General features: G+C 44.1%; 1 protein-coding gene across 1 annotated transcript in view; it reads left to right on the top strand.

Moving 5' to 3' along the window:
• MARK1 (microtubule affinity regulating kinase 1) overlaps window positions 1–15658 on the top strand; it is a 221835-nt gene that overhangs the window by 123898 nt on the left and 82279 nt on the right. The window contains 1 exon segment of the mRNA XM_073671910.1: window positions 14143–14213. Within this exon segment, the coding sequence (XP_073528011.1) occupies window positions 14143–14213 (71 nt within the window).

Raw genomic sequence — 15658 nt, 5'->3', positions numbered from 1 at the left:
ACAGATTGGACAAACCTTATGTATCTTTCTCCCAAGACCATTGCTGGACTTTGACGCAGCGCGGTAGTGACCCCTGGATTGCAGGATTAATGTCATGTCACTTTTCTCACCTTGGGAATAATATGGATGTCGGCCGTGTGGTTACGTTTCGTCATCAGTCACCATTTTTGTGCAGCTTGATGTCGCAGTTTATACAGAATTCTACAGATGGTGAATGTGAACGTTGCGTGAACATGCAGATCTGAAGTCCTCATGTTTCACTTACAGAACCCTGTTACAGTCAGGTTACTGTAATAATAGAATTTTAATTATTTTTTTAATCTGTTAGCCTTCTAGCTTATTAATAAAAATCAATACGACTTGATAGCTGACGACAGTATATTCTTATTGACAGTTTGATAATGCAAGGGGCGCCCTGATTAAAAGCATAAAAATTCTCTTTCTCCATCCAGTAGCTTTTCTTCATGACCGTGATTATTTCTCAGTTAAAGTGGTCAAACATTTTGTGCTAATTGATTTGCTGACATAACTTTATAGCAATTCAAGCTCTGATTTTCAAAAACAAGGCTCCAAATCCCCTGCAGTCGCCACCAGGGGGGAGCTGAGGAGTTAAATGCATACTGATTGTACATAGGAATAGGTTAAAGGGATTGTCCGGGCTTTTGATATTAGGGTATCAGATCAATAGGGATCCAACACTCAGTCTTCCGACCAATCAATTGCTTTCAGCAAACATTGAACGGAGCCAAGACTGCACGATCTGATATTGATGATATGTTTTAAACAACCCCTTTAAAATGCACCTCTCTTTCCACACTAGAAAAGCATATTTGTGTTGCCCACATCCGTTTGAATTTGCTTTTGGTGCATATACCAGTGTAATATGTCCAGGGTTTGTGCTGAGTCTCATGATCTGTGGAGAACGACAAGAATTTGCCCCCATTTCCTGTAGAGTGTGACAAAGACCCACCCCCACTTCCTGTAGAGCGCGATAAAGACCTGCACCTACTTCCTGCAGAGAGTGACAAAGACACCCCCCCACTTCTCGTAGAGTGCGACAGACTCACCCCCACGTCCTGTAGAGCGTGACAAAAACTCGCGCCCACTTCCTGTAGAGTGCCAAAAATCCCCCCACACTTCCTGTAGAGACCGTCAAAGACCCGCCGCCACTTCCTGTAGAGAATGACAAAGACCATCCCCCACTTCCTGTAGAGAATGACAAAGACCATCCCCCACTTCCTGTAGAACACGATAAAGACCTACTCCTACTTCCTGTCGAGAACAACAAAGACCCTTCCCCACTTCCTGCAGAGTGCGACAAAGACTCGCCCCCACTTCCTGTAGAGAGTGACAAAGACTCGCCCCCACTTCCTGCAGAGCACGATAAAGACTCGCTCCACTTCCTGTAGAGTGCGACAAAGACTCGCCCCCCACTTCCTGTAGAGTGACAAAGACTCACCCCCACTTCCTGCAGAGCATGATAAAGACTCGCTCCACTTCCTGTAGAGTGCGACAAAGACTCGCCCCCACTTCCTGTAGAGAGTGACAAAGCCTCGCCCCCACTTCCTGCAGAGCACGATAAAGACTCGCTCCACTTCCTGTAGATTGCAACAAACATCCCGCCCCATTTCCTGTAGAGCTACTATCCCTGTAATCCATCTCGATTTCTCTGCTACCAGAAAGCAGTGTATGTTAATGGAAAAGGCAGCCATGTTTTCTCCTCCCTGTAGTGCCAGGAAGATCAAAAGAAGGAGCCTGGTATAAACTGCTTACATATTGTCTACTCGGTGAGCTCAGCCATATTTTGGGATGAATCTTTAGTTCGAATAGTACTAAATAGATGCCATAACCTTACCTGAAGTATTAGTAACAGTACAAGCAATAGTACCAGCCTTAGTAGTTACGGTACCAGTAGTACTAACAGGACCATTGGTAGTATGAACAGTACAAGCACTAGTAACAGTACCATCGGTAGTACCAACATTCCCATCAATAGTAGTAATTCTAATAATTTTTCGTCATGAAGGCATGACTATAAACCCTGTGATTATCTGATCATGATATATACATATATATATCACTATTACTTGCCATAAATATATATTTTTTTACCTAAATACCGCTGTTCTCCTGAATCCGGCGTTGTTTTTCTTTTGTTTCTGCGCCTCTCCGTTCCTGACATATGGCCCTTTCTTCCTTGTATATACTGTAAATTTAGTATTTTTATCCAACTGGGCATGGTCCTCAGAGCCACACCCATAGAGAAGAGTTGAAGACCACACCCACTTGTATAACAAGGCTAGATTTATATACAGGGAAGAAGGGGCCATATCTGAGGAACGGAGAGTCGCAGGAAGAAAAGAAAAACAACGTCGGATTGAGGAGAACAGCGGCATTTATAAAAGGTAAAAAAAAATAACATATTTATAGCAACTGGATTGCAAAAAACAGTTGATTTGTTAGGTTTCAATCCTTTTCTTTCACTAGAGGATAAGGACTGGGACTTCTTGGTAATGTAGAACCACCGCCAATCATGATTTTATGACCTGTCTCATTGACAGAACATACAAGTAAAAGAAAACGATAATCATAGCACTGTCTCTTTAAGGCACACAAAAATCTTGAGTTTTTATGTGATAAGATTTACTACATTTTCCTGGGGCCTTCTGTTCCAGTAAAGTCACCTCTACTCAGTAAATCATTCGCACTGGGGTTGGTTATGGTATTACGATACACTGAGAACCTGGGAAAAGTTCATTATTCTATTGTTTCTTTGATTCTGGATTAATTTATAGGGTTTTGTCTGAGAAATGTGTGGTCAGAGTGCCGCAAAGCGCCATGGATAATCACTGCCTCTTAGATGAGTCCCTTGAGAATAATCTGATCACAAAGTATCTGGTGATCATCTGTGATCGGTGGGATATCTATCAGTAAGTGTACACTTTCCCTGCAGTGCCACCGCAGGAGAAAAGAAGCATTACACCATAGATATCTGTGTACTGTGAAACAGACTGAGAGAATCCTCTCTCAGATCTGGCCAAAAGATGAAAATCCTGAATAAAGGACACCCCTTCCTCTACTAAACGGACAATGCTTTTGACCATACATGTCCAACTCATGTCGGGGTGAGATCAGAGCTAGCTTCATTTGCTGCTGTTTAACCAATTATATGCTGTTGTCAATCCTTTATTGTAGCACAATCCTGGTGGGGCATCCGACAGGGCGTCCATTGCCCCTTCCCCTATGTCGTGATCGTGGGGTGACAAGGACTGAAATAGGTTTAAATGTAAAAAAAAAAAAAAGTTAAAACTTTAAAAGCTAAAAAGAATAAACATATGTAGTGTCATTGTGACCACAAAAGTCCGATCTAGCAAAATCTGAAATTATTTGATCCAGATAACTAAAAAAAATAAATAAAAAAAATTGGTGTTATTTGTTCACCACAGCCCTTAATAAAATAATATAATAGTAACAATAAAAAATGCAATAAAAAAAACTAATAAAACTATCGCTCGCTACATAAAAAGCCCTCACACAAAAATAAAAAAGGGACTCAGAAAATGGCGACATAAACAATTTTTTTTCACCACTTAAAGGAAATCGGTCAGAAGGTTTTGTTATGTAATCCGAGAACAGTAAGATATAGGGGCGAGACCCTGATTCCAGTGATGTATCACTTACTAGCTGTGTGCTGTTGTTTCAATAAAATCAATGTTTTATCAGCAGGAAATTAATAATTACAGGACTAGGTGTCTCGTGCCTCCTAGTCCAAATACGTCCCAGCTTTCTGTTAATATACAGTGCACAGAAAGCTGTCAATCAAAGGTGAGGGCGGGGTTATACACAGCTCAGCTTTCAGAGCTCTGCTAGATCTGTAGCAGAAAAATCGGTGGTTGTATCAAAGTGACAGCAAGCAGCCCAGTAAGTGACACGTCGCTGGAATCAGGGTCTCAGCCTCTACACCATGCTTCTCTTAGACTACTACTGCCATATTCCCTTTAATGGTGTTGTACTCTTTAAGAAAACCCGGGCACAGTTTCTTATAAAAACCAACTTCTCTATACTCACCCTCCCCAGGTCCAACGCTTGTTCTCTGCTGCTGCTCCCGGTGCCAGGTATTGTTTGCAGTGCTGACGTCACATGAACAGCCAATCACTGAGCTCAGCATCTCTTCCTGTGTAGAGGGAACACCCTGCTCAGAGCTGCGGAGCTCACTGATTGGCTTTGGGAGCAGTGGCGGAGACCCAGCTCTGGATCTGGGGAGTGTGAGTAAAGCGCTGTTTCACAGTGATTTTCTGAAAGTGTACAACCCCTTTGAATAAAAAGTAAAACTATACAAGTTTTGTATCTCAGTAAGCCGCACAAGTGAACCCCCCCAAAAAACAGCGCCTGTCAAAAGATTCATGCAATGTGAAAATAATTTTTAGCTGAAGTCTAAAAATTATCTAGCCCACGTTCAACTGTTTTCCCATGCGTTTTCCCACAATGCGCTGTTTCTAAAAATTTTCCTAAAATATTCCTGGGTCTGCTTGGTTCTTGAACAGAATGATAAAATTGGACTGTATCAGGGTGTTTAGGAGTCCAGTGGGCAGTCCTACTCATCTAGCTCTGTATTCAGTCCTGCAGGGAAGGTTGTCAATCATTGATTAGGACCACCCACTCGACTCCTTCTGTTTTCCACCCTGCTGTCCCTTGGAATGTCAATGCGATGGGTTCCCTTTAATTAGAAGTTTTTTATACCGTTTGGAGGTGGAGAGCGCTAGATGTCTCGTTAGAGAGCGTTTGCCGTACAGACATAAGTGACATAAATCAGTACAGACGTGTTGTCTACCAGAACACAGGTCACTGCAGAACGATGGATTCTGACAAACGGATAATGCAGCCAGCCGCCATATTTATAGCTCCCGGCCTCTCATTATCTGTCTCCTGTGGTTTTGAAGTATTTTTGAAGACAGGCTGGAGCGAGTCCTAAGGGAATAGTAAGATAGCATTGACTGATCGTCTCCTCCTCCACGGCCGCCATGACGGACTAATGACTGGTGACTCCGCACTTCCAGTAGATGGTATAATTTCGCTGACATATCGCTCGGTCAGACATGTTTTCCGAAAACTATGACTTATTTATGGGACCTCGTATTATAAGGGAAATAATGTCCTCAGGGTTATTGATCGGAAATTTGGTAAAGATCGACATTCATGATACATGATTAAAGGGGCAGTTCTACATTGTAAAGTGATATCGTATCGCTAGAATAACTCATCGCTTTATGATCGTGGCATTCCAATGTTGGGGGGTCCCTACAGTATGGGAGGCTGAAAGAAACTTAAAGGGATTGTCTGGTTCCTAGAGGTCAGACCCTCCCCTATCGGTGGGGGCTCATCTGTCACGCAAGGTGTGGGAAAGACTAAATGCAACACGAAGGGAAGAGGGGAGGAAGCCCAAACACTAGGGAAAGAAGGAGTGTAGACCCCTAGGCAGACCCAACACCCTGCCTACCCTACCATCCCTATATAGGTTCCACACCTATCGCCGAGCAGGACCCTAAACCCTGTATGTCTCTAGAGCTTGGCCCTAGATCGGGAGGGGGAGGGGTAAGCACTGGTCAGGCCCCACTACAAACTAAAGACAACAAGGTAAACAAACAACGGGTATAAACTTAGCTTGAGCAGACACCAGAGGAGTAACGCCAACTGTCCTCCAAGAGCACCAGAGAAGAAGCCAGCCAACAGCTAGTGCTCCAAGCATGCACAAAGGTACATAGAAGTATCACCGGCGATTGCTTGGAGCAAAGTGAGTGTTTTTAACGCCCATGCAAGGGTGTGTCAATCAGCAGCAGGAGGGAGGTTACCGCTGGATCTTAAAGGAAAAAGGATTAAGAAGGTGTCTTCTGCAGAATGTAAAAAAAGAAGAAAAAAAACGCTAAATGGGAGAGGAATAGGGTTCGAAGAATTACAGCCCCCGTACACCTTAGAGAGCTGTCCGATAGCTGACCGCTATCTCCCCCAATCATTGTTTTCTCTATGGGAGAGACACATGTGGCGGCGGCTAATCCCTTCGAGAACAAAAGGATCGGTCTTTGGAATTCCAGGGTGCCGAATCTTCTCTACCCCAATATCACTTGTTGGGTAAGAGTAGGGAGGTCCCACTAACCCATTAGACTGTTGGCCCATCCCGCTGATATTGGTTGGTTTACTTGACTTTTATCTAATGTGTATGGGGGTCTATACTGTAAAGTGGATCTGGCCCCAGATGTCATTATACAAACTGTTTACATTATTAAATCAATCTCTGAGACTTGATGAGGCTGATGTACTTACTGTGAAAATTTATATCACAATATTTGTGTAATCGATATTTAAAAGAGCTCATGCGTCCAAAGGCCCTAAACGACTGGCGGATAATCGAGGAAGTTGATGATCGGCCTGTGTTGACATGCTAGCATCGGTCTCGGCAGCACGTTGTCCCTTGTAGACATAACATGCTGCCTATCACATCACATATTCTTGCACACAGAACGGTCGTTTTACTGATCGTTCAGTGCGCGTAGAGTGGGCAGCCTGTCTAAGCAGTTTATTGAATCATAGGCAATCAGTACGCCTGTAGCCAATCGGCAATCATTCAACGCCAAGTGATCGGCATGTGTAAATGTGCCTCAAGTGTATTTAGACTTCGTCCTCCCAGCATGACTGACTGATGCAGCTTGTACTGAGCTGTGTGAGATCGCAGCTGGAGGAGGGGCACTGAGCAGCTGTTAGTCGGGCTAGGTGAGTAGAGATTGATCAGCAGCATAGGAGGAGGGACACTGAGGAGTTTATTCATAAACTTTTATTAGGAGGAATAACAGAGGAACTGCTCCTTACATTATTTAAAGAAACAGATATCGGGAGGGCAGTCACAGTCCCTTTAAGGGATCATAATTACTATTTCCTGAGTCTTCCTGACAGTACTAAAGATAATCCTAATCAGAGCAATTCGTTTTCTGTTTTATCTCACGACCATAGGTATAGTGCTGTCAGGCTGAGACAGTCCCTAGGACAGGAGAGCGCTGAGCGGGCTACCACCGGTATTGATGCAGACAGACGCTTATTCACTGGAGTCTGGATGAAGAGTTTCTTATTGGCTGATATAATTTACCGACCTTGTCCTGTCATGCACGCCAATTTAATTCTGTCTAGATCGATATAAATTCCCTAAATAAGAAGTAATATTGCTGAGGAATGTTCTTGCTCAGGATTGTATGACTTTACCATTCTCTACTCGTTAAAAAAGTCTATTGAAAACAACATAATCACAGTGACAACTCCCCTTCCCCCTCCAAGATCAGTTGTAACCTAAAATTAAAGTGTTCAATTTCTCTGCAGCACCCCCACTAGAGAAATTGGGTATTACATATTGTTTATGTCTCATAAACAAATCTTCAGGGCATATTTCCTGTTAAGTCATGTGGACATCATAGAGAGGTGTTACTGCTCATAACCGCCATTGCGAACTCCAGAGATCTATACGAGGGTCTCCCATTCTGGAGGACCTGAACTGGTGGCCACCATGTAGTTCTACTTTTCCCCTGGCTCTCCATGGCTTTGTTCATAAAAATTAGCTGTCTGCTGAGCTTGCCAGCAGCAGGACCCAGTATTGGTGGGAAAGCTGTTCAGTTTCCCTGCAGCACCACTACAGGAGAATTGAGGTATTACACACAGTCTATTCTAATAAACAGGCTGTCTACAATGGCTTGTGAAAGTATTCACCCCCTTGGCATTTTTCGTGTTTTGCTACCTCACAACCTGGAACTTCACTGTTTTTTTGAGGGTTTGCACCAGTTCATGTAAAGAACATGCCTGCAACTGTGAAGATTTGGTTTTCTTTTTATTGTGAAGTAAACAACAAATAGGACAAAATAGCTGAAAACTTCAGTTTTTGCCCCCCTAAAGTCAGTACTTTGTAGAGCCTCCTTTTGCGGCAATTACTGCTGCAAGTCGCTTTGGATAAGTCTCTATGAGCTTTCCACTTCTTGCTACTGGGATTTTTGCCATTTCCTCAAGATAAAACTGCTCCAGCCCCTTCAAGTTCGATAGTTTCCTCTGATGAACAGCAATCTTCTTGTCTGACCACAGATTCTCAATTGGAGTAAGGTCAGGGCTTTGCCTTGGCCACTCCAAAACATTTACACGTTTCTCCTTAAACCACTCAAGTGTTGCTTTAGCAGTATGCTTTGGGTCATTGTCTTGTTGGAAGGTGAACCTCTGTCCCAGTCTCAAATCACTGACAGACTGAAACAGGTTTTGCTCAAGAATACCGTGTATCTCGCACCATCCATCTACCCCTTGACTCGGACCATTTTCCCTGTCCCTGTTGCCAAAAAGCATCCCTACTGCATGATGCAGCCACCACCATGTTTCACTGTGGGGATGGTGTTCTTGTGGTGATGAGCTGTCTTGGTTTGGGACCAGACATAGTGTTTAGCTTGGTGGCGGCCACAAAGTTCAATTTTGGTCTCATCTGACCACAGCACCTTCCTCCATACATTTGAGGAGTCTCCCACATGTCTTTTGGCAAACTCAAAATGAGCCCTACAATTTTTGTGTGTAAATAAAGGCTTTTTTTCTGCACATTCTTCCATATTGACCACCTCTGTGTAGTTTATGGCTTATTGTGGTCACATACACAGATACTCCAGTCTATGCCTGGGAATTCTGTAGCTTCTTCAATGTTACCTTTGGTGGGCGGTCCTCTCTTGACAGGTTTGTTGTGGTACCATGTTTTTTCCATTTGATGATAATGGATTTGATGGTGCTCCGGAGATCATCAGAGATTAGGATATTATTTTATAACCCAACCCTGACTTGTACTTCTCAACAGCTTTGTCCCTGACTTGTTTGGAGATCTCCTTGGTGTTCATGGTGTTGTTTGGAGATCTCCTTGGCGTTCATGGTTTTGTTTGAAGATCTCCTTGGTGTTCGTGGTGTTGTTTGGAGATCTCCTTGGTGTTCATGGTGTTGTTTGGAGATCTCCTTGGTGTTCATGGTGTTGTTTGGAGATCTCATTGGTGTTCATGGTGTTGTTTGAAGATCTCCTTGGTGTTCATGGTGTTGTTTGGAGATCTCCTTGGTGTTCATGGTGTTGTTTGGAGATCTCCTTGGACTTCATGGTGTTGTTTGGAGATCTCCTTGGTGTTCATGGTGTTGTTTGGAGATCTCCTTGGTGTTCATGGTGTTGTTTGGAGATCTCCTTGGTGTTCATGGTGTTGTTTGGAGATCTCCTTGGACTTCATGGTGTTGTTTGGAGATCTCCTTGGTGTTCATGGTGTTGTTTGGAGATCTCCTTGGTGTTCATGGTGTTGTTTGGAGATCTCCTTGGTGTTCATGTTGTTGTTTGGAGATCTCTTTGGTGTTCATGGTGTTGTTTGGAGATCTCCTTGGTGTTCATGGTGTTGTTTGAAGGTCTCTTTGGTGTTCATGGTGTTGTTTGGAGATCTCCTTGGTCTTCATGGAGTTGTTTGGTTAGTGGTGCCTCTTTGCTTAATGATGTTGCAGCCTCTGAGGCCTTTCAGAAAATGTAAAGTGTATATACTGACAGACATGTGACACTTAGATTGCACACGGGTGGACTTCCTGTCACTAAGCATGTGACTTATGAAGGGAATTGCTTGCATCAGAATTTTTTAGGGGCTTCAAAGCCAAAAGGGTGAATACTTTCGCAAGCCACTATATGTAACACAGGACAGGATGGGTCCTCTAGTGAGAGAGACGTCCTTTGTAGCCTAGAGATGAGGATCCTGAACAGAAGACCCTTCTCCATTAACTCAGAATTGACATAGAGGTTACAGGGGTCTTCTAAATTCAATATTCATTCAACCCCTTCTTGATGTAAAACTTAATAGAGTATCCTACGCCAGATGGGGGAGAGTCAAGATCTCAGCCAGCAGCGACCTGAGCTAGCACCAATCACTGCTGTTTAACCATTTAATTGCTTCTGTCATTCTCTAACAGTTGTCATGTGGCACAATCATTTTGGCGCCCATGGTGGGGGCTGGCTGAAGGATTGCCCCATTTTGGTGCTCATAAGAAACGGGGCTTCATAGGAGAATATCCATTTATATTATATATTGCAGTATATAGAACGAGTGATCAAACTATCGCCAGTTCAAGTCCCCTAGGAAGACTAAAAAATAAAGCAAAAATAATAGTAATTCCCCCCCTATTTCCTCATAGACTGTAAGCTTGCGAGCCGGGCCCTCACTCCTTTTAATATCTGAGTTATGCTTATTTGGTAACTTCTTTTTGTCTGTTCAAGCCCCCCCCTAAAATTGTAAAGTGCTACGGATTATGTTGGTGCTATAAAAAATAAAAATTATTATTATTATTATTAATAAAAAAATATATAGAATTTTCTATCGCCCCCTTCTTTTTCTAGTTCAGAAATAAATAAATGAAAAACATATCAAGTATAAATAAAAATCATCTGTATCACAATAACTTATGTAAACCATATGTTAAACACCAAAAAGAAAAAAAGCGAAACCACAGAATCGTCATTTTTTTTCGGTTGCCACACTTCATCCAGAAAAAAACATAAAAAATTTGTACAAACCATAAAATAGTATTGATAAAAAACATCAGCTGGGCACGCTAAAAAGTCTCCATGGGAAAAATGAAAAAGTAAAAAAAAAAAAAAAAAGTTTTTTTTTTTATGTATAAAGTTCTAAAAAAAAAATCATATGTCGACTGAAAGATTAAAAAGTTGTCTCTTGGAAGAAAAGGAATTAAAAAAAAAAACAACAGTGGAAAATCCCTCGGTCTTAATGGGGTTAAGCAGCTGATAAAAGCACGTTGTGTTCTGACAAAGACTTAAAAAGTGGTGACATCAAGAGTTTTTACTTAATTAGACGGTATAAGTTTAATGGCGATTTTGGCAGCGGTTGTGTCCAGCTGCGTAACCGGCCAGAAGTCGGATTCCAAGCCAATCACTTCATCCGCTATCACGTTACCGCTGCATCAGCGTTTCCCAGGACATTGGATCCCGCCGGTCGCCTCCAGCTAAGTGTTAGACCGGTGAATCCAGTGTGAGACCGGTGATTAATGGCTCATCGGCACGTGACGTCGTCATCGCGGCCCGGGACGGAAGTCTGCAGTTTCTGAAACACCGTCCGCTGATATTATCGACAGGCCTTATATAAATATTTCTGGATGTTCACAGACTTTCTACAGGCAACAGAGTGGCTGCTAACAGGGAACAATAGACAGAAAAACTTTATTTAGTTGCCCCTTAAGACATAGGTCATACACAGGCATTGGGAAAATTACACTTTTTTTTAGCTGGCCGGACCCATAAAATAGACAGACGGCTACCTACTCGACTCTCCCTCAGTGGAGCGGTCACGGGTCGGGGTAAAATCTCCTGAAAAAGAAAGGATCAGGCATCAAAATTTCAACCTTCCAATCTCCCTCCCCCCCCCCCCCCCCCAACATCATCTGTCAGAAGAGAGTCTGGAGGCCCCCGTACCCATGAGGCAGTCGGCAAGTCTCCCTGGCCGGTTCTTCTATAGTGACAACCAATAGAGAGACCAGTGTCGGAAAGCCGGCGCTGGACCTGGGGAGGGTGAGCATTGTTTGAATTTGTTATTTTACACTAGTAATATCATTTGGAGATCACTTTTAAAAAAAAAATGGAAAACCCCTTTTAAGTTATCAGCTGTCTATAGAATAGGTGATAATTACTAGGAGGGAAGGATCTGACTCCTGTGACCTTCACCGAAAGCCAGAAAAGGGCACTAAAAACGCTCATTTCAATGGAGTGGCAGTTAAGAATGCACCCTTTCCTCTATTCGGGGTCTCAGTGGCTGGACTCTCAGTAATCAAGTAGTTACCACATATCCTAAAGATTGATCTGACTAGTACCCCTTTAATAATAAAAAAAAAAGAAGTGGTCCCTTGCCAGTAGGAAATCATAACAGTGTTCCCCTGCCTTGGAGGAAACTTGTACTACTTCACCTTTCCTGCGGGAGTGCTGTACGGAAATGAAACGGTTTTTGCCAGGTTATTTAGAACAGTCATAAAGAGTTCCTTTGCTTTGGAGGAAACGGGTAATACTTTATTTTTCCTGTGGGAGTGCTATAGGGAAATTAAAAGTTTTTTGCCAGGTTATTATATATGTACAGTACAGACCAAAAGTTTGGACACACCTTCTCATTTAAAGATTTTTCTGCATTTTCATGACTATGAACATTGTACATTCACACTGAAGGCATCAAAACTATGAATTAACACATGTGGAATTATATACTTAACAAAAAAGTGTGAAACAACTGAAAATATGTCTTATATTCTAGGTTCTTCAAAGTAGCCACCTTTTGCTTTGATGACTGCTTTGCACACTCTTGGCATTCTCTTGATGAGCTTCAAGAGGTAGTCACCGGAAATGGTTTTCACTTCACAGGTGTGCCCTGTCAGGTTTAATAAGTGGGATTTCTTGCCTTATAAATGGGGTTGGGACCATCAGTTGTGTTGTGCAGAAGTCTGGTGGATACACAGCTGATAGTCCTACTGAATACACTGTTAGAATTTGTATTATGGCAAGAAAAAAGCAGCTAAATAAAGAAAAATGAGTGGCCATCATTACTTTAAGAAATGAAGGTCAGTCAGTCCGAAAAATTGGGAAAACTTTGAAAGTGTCCCCAAGTGCAGTTGCAAAAACCATCAAGCGCTACAAAGAAACTGGCTCACATGAGGACCGCCCCAGGAAAGGAAGACCAAGAGTCACCTCTGCTTCTGAGGATAAGTTTATCCGACTCACCAGCCTCAGATATCGCAGGTTAACAGCAGCTCAGATTAGAGACCAGGTCAATGCCACCCAGAGTTCTAGCAGCAGACACATCTGTTCAACAACTGTTAAGAGGAGACTTTGTGCAGCAGGCCTTCATGGTAAAATAGCTGCTAGGAAACCACTGCTAAGGACAGGCAACAAGCAGAAGAGACTTGTTTGGGCTAAAGAACACAAGGAATGGACATTAGACCAGTGGAAATCTGTACTTTGGTCTGATGAGTCCAAATTTGAGATCTTTGGTTCCAACCACCGTGTCTTTGTGCGACGCAGAAAAGGTGAACGGATGGACTCTACATGCCTGGTTCCCACCGTGAAGCATGGAGGAGGAGGTGTGATGGTGTGGAGGTGCTTTGCTGGTGACACTGTTGGGGATTTATTCAAAATTGAAGGCATACTGAACCAGCATGGCTACCACAGCATCTTGCAGCGGCATGCTATTCCATCCGGTTTGCGTTGAGTTGGACCATCATTTATTTTTCATCAGGACAATGACCCCAAACACACCTCCAGGCTGTGTAAGGGCTGTTTGACCAAGAAGGAGAGTGATGGGGTGCTACGCCAGATGACCTGGCCTCCACAGTCACCAGACCTGAACCCAATCGATATGGTTTGGGGTGAGCTGGACCGCAGAGTGAAGGCAAAAGGGCCAACAAATGCTAAGCATCTCTGGGAACTCCTTCAAGATTGTTGGAAGACCATTTCTGGTGACTACCTCTTGAAGCTCATCAAGAGAATGCCAAGAGTGTGCAAAGCAGTCATCAAAGCAAAAGGTGGCTACTTTGAAGAATCTAGAATAAAGACATATTTTCAGCTGTTTCACACTTTTTTGTTAAGTATATAATTCCACATGTGTTAATTCATAGTTTTGATGCCTTCAGTGTGAATGTACAATTTTCATAGTCATGAAAATACAGAAAAATCTTTAAATGAGAAGGTGTGTCCAAACTTTTGGTCTGTATTGTACATATATATATATAAAACGTGTGTGTGTGTGTATATACACATGTATGTATTCAGTATATATATATGCATGTATTTATTTTTTGCTTCTTTTTCGCTTATTGTGTTTTATGATGTTTGAATATGATTGAAAAATAACTATTTTTTTTTATTACCTTTAATAACAATCCAGGATGTTTAACAATGTAGAAATGTTTGTTTGCTAGGTTTTTAAAAAAAATAAAATATGTTTTTGCTGCAGCAGCTCAGGGGTTACCGCAGCCCCTCCGCCGGTTCACCCCGTATTTTTTCATCCATGTGAATTGCAATGAGCGTGCCCAGTCATGACCCGTGTGTGTAATAAATGTGTTTATTTCTTGCAGGCGAAGTGTTTGATTATTTAGTGGCCCATGGGAGGATGAAGGAGAAGGAGGCGCGGGCGAAATTTAGGCAGGTAAAGAAGGAAAGAAGCGGCTATTTATAGTCTGAGTGACGTCTTTTCCCGCGTGGAGGTTTTCCAGGTGGTCTGCTCTGCATTACCCTTCGCTGGCCGCCCTGCGCTCGGAGTATGGATATAATCGGCTGGCGGTGGAGGGGGTTGTATTGATATTCGGGTATGGGAGCTATTTTTAGGCGGCTCGTGTTCGCTTGGTTTCCTTTGCTGGTTAGCAGAACGGCTCCGGCTTCCGCATTGACGTCGGCATCACGGCCGCGCGACGTAGGACGGCTAATTGCTTCCTCGTGTCATTTCCAAGAAATTCAGGAGGCCGGCCTCTGTGCTTTGATCTCTGGGTGCTATTAAATTCAGGCCTGATGTAGCTGAGCTGAGCGGATCACTACATTTTCTTATCTCAGTTGGGGCCAGTTCACACGGCGATAATACATGGACCCCGTAATAGTCAATGGTACATGGCAAAAAAAAAAAAAAATTTCTGCAGCAAGATCCCGCACAGAGTGTGTGCTCATCCGTGGTGTCGACAGGCGCATGTTGGATCCCGCACAGAGTGTGTGCTCGTCCGTGGTGTCGACAGGCGCATGTTGGATCCCGCACAGAGTGTGTGCTCGTCCGTGGTGTCGACAGGCGCATGTTGGATCCCGCACAGAGTGTGTGCTCGTCCGTGGTGTCGACAGGCGCATGTTGGATCCCGCACAGAGTGTGTGCTCGTCCGTGGTGTCGACAGGCGCATGTTGGATCCCGCACAGAGTGTGTGCTCGTCCGTGGTGTCGACAGGCGCATGTTGGATCCTGCACAGAGTGTGTGCTCGTCCGTGGTGTCGACAGGCGCATGTTGGATCCCGCACAGAGTGTGTGCTCGTCCGTGGTGTCGACAGGCGCATGTTGGATCCCGCACAGAGTGTGTGCTCGTCCGTGGTGTCGACAGGCGCATGTTGGATCCCGCACAGAGTGTGTGCTCGTCCGTGGTGTCGACAGGCGCATGTTGGATCCCGCACAGAGTGTGTGCTCGTCCGTGGTGTCGACAGGCGCATGTTGGATCCCGCACAGAGTGTGTGCTCGTCCGTGGTGTCGACAGGCGCATGTTGGATCCCGCACAGAGTGTGTGCTCATCCGTGGTGTCGACAGGCGCATGTTGGATCCCGCACAGAGTGTGTGCTCGTCCGTGGTGTCGACAGGCGCATGTTGGATCCCGCACAGAGTGTGTGCTCGTCTGTGGTGTCGACAGGCGCATGTTGGATCCCGCACAGAGTGTGTGCTCGTCCGTGGTGTCGACAGGCGCATGTTGGATCCCGCACAGAGTGTGTGCTCGTCCGTGGTGTCGACAGGCGCATGTTGGATCCCGCACAGAGTGTGTGCTCGTCCGTGGTGTCGACAGGTGCATGTTGGATCCCGCACAGAGTGTGTGCTCGTCCGTGGTGTCGACAGGCGCATGTTGGATCCCGC

The sequence above is a fragment of the Phyllobates terribilis genome, unplaced genomic scaffold (assembly GCF_046119375.1).
Source record: "Phyllobates terribilis strain yellow unplaced genomic scaffold, ASM4611937v1 Scaffold_3__8_contigs__length_932513732, whole genome shotgun sequence".
Lineage (NCBI taxonomy): Eukaryota > Metazoa > Chordata > Amphibia > Anura > Dendrobatidae > Phyllobates > Phyllobates terribilis.
This window is presented reverse-complemented; position numbering and strand designations above follow the sequence as displayed.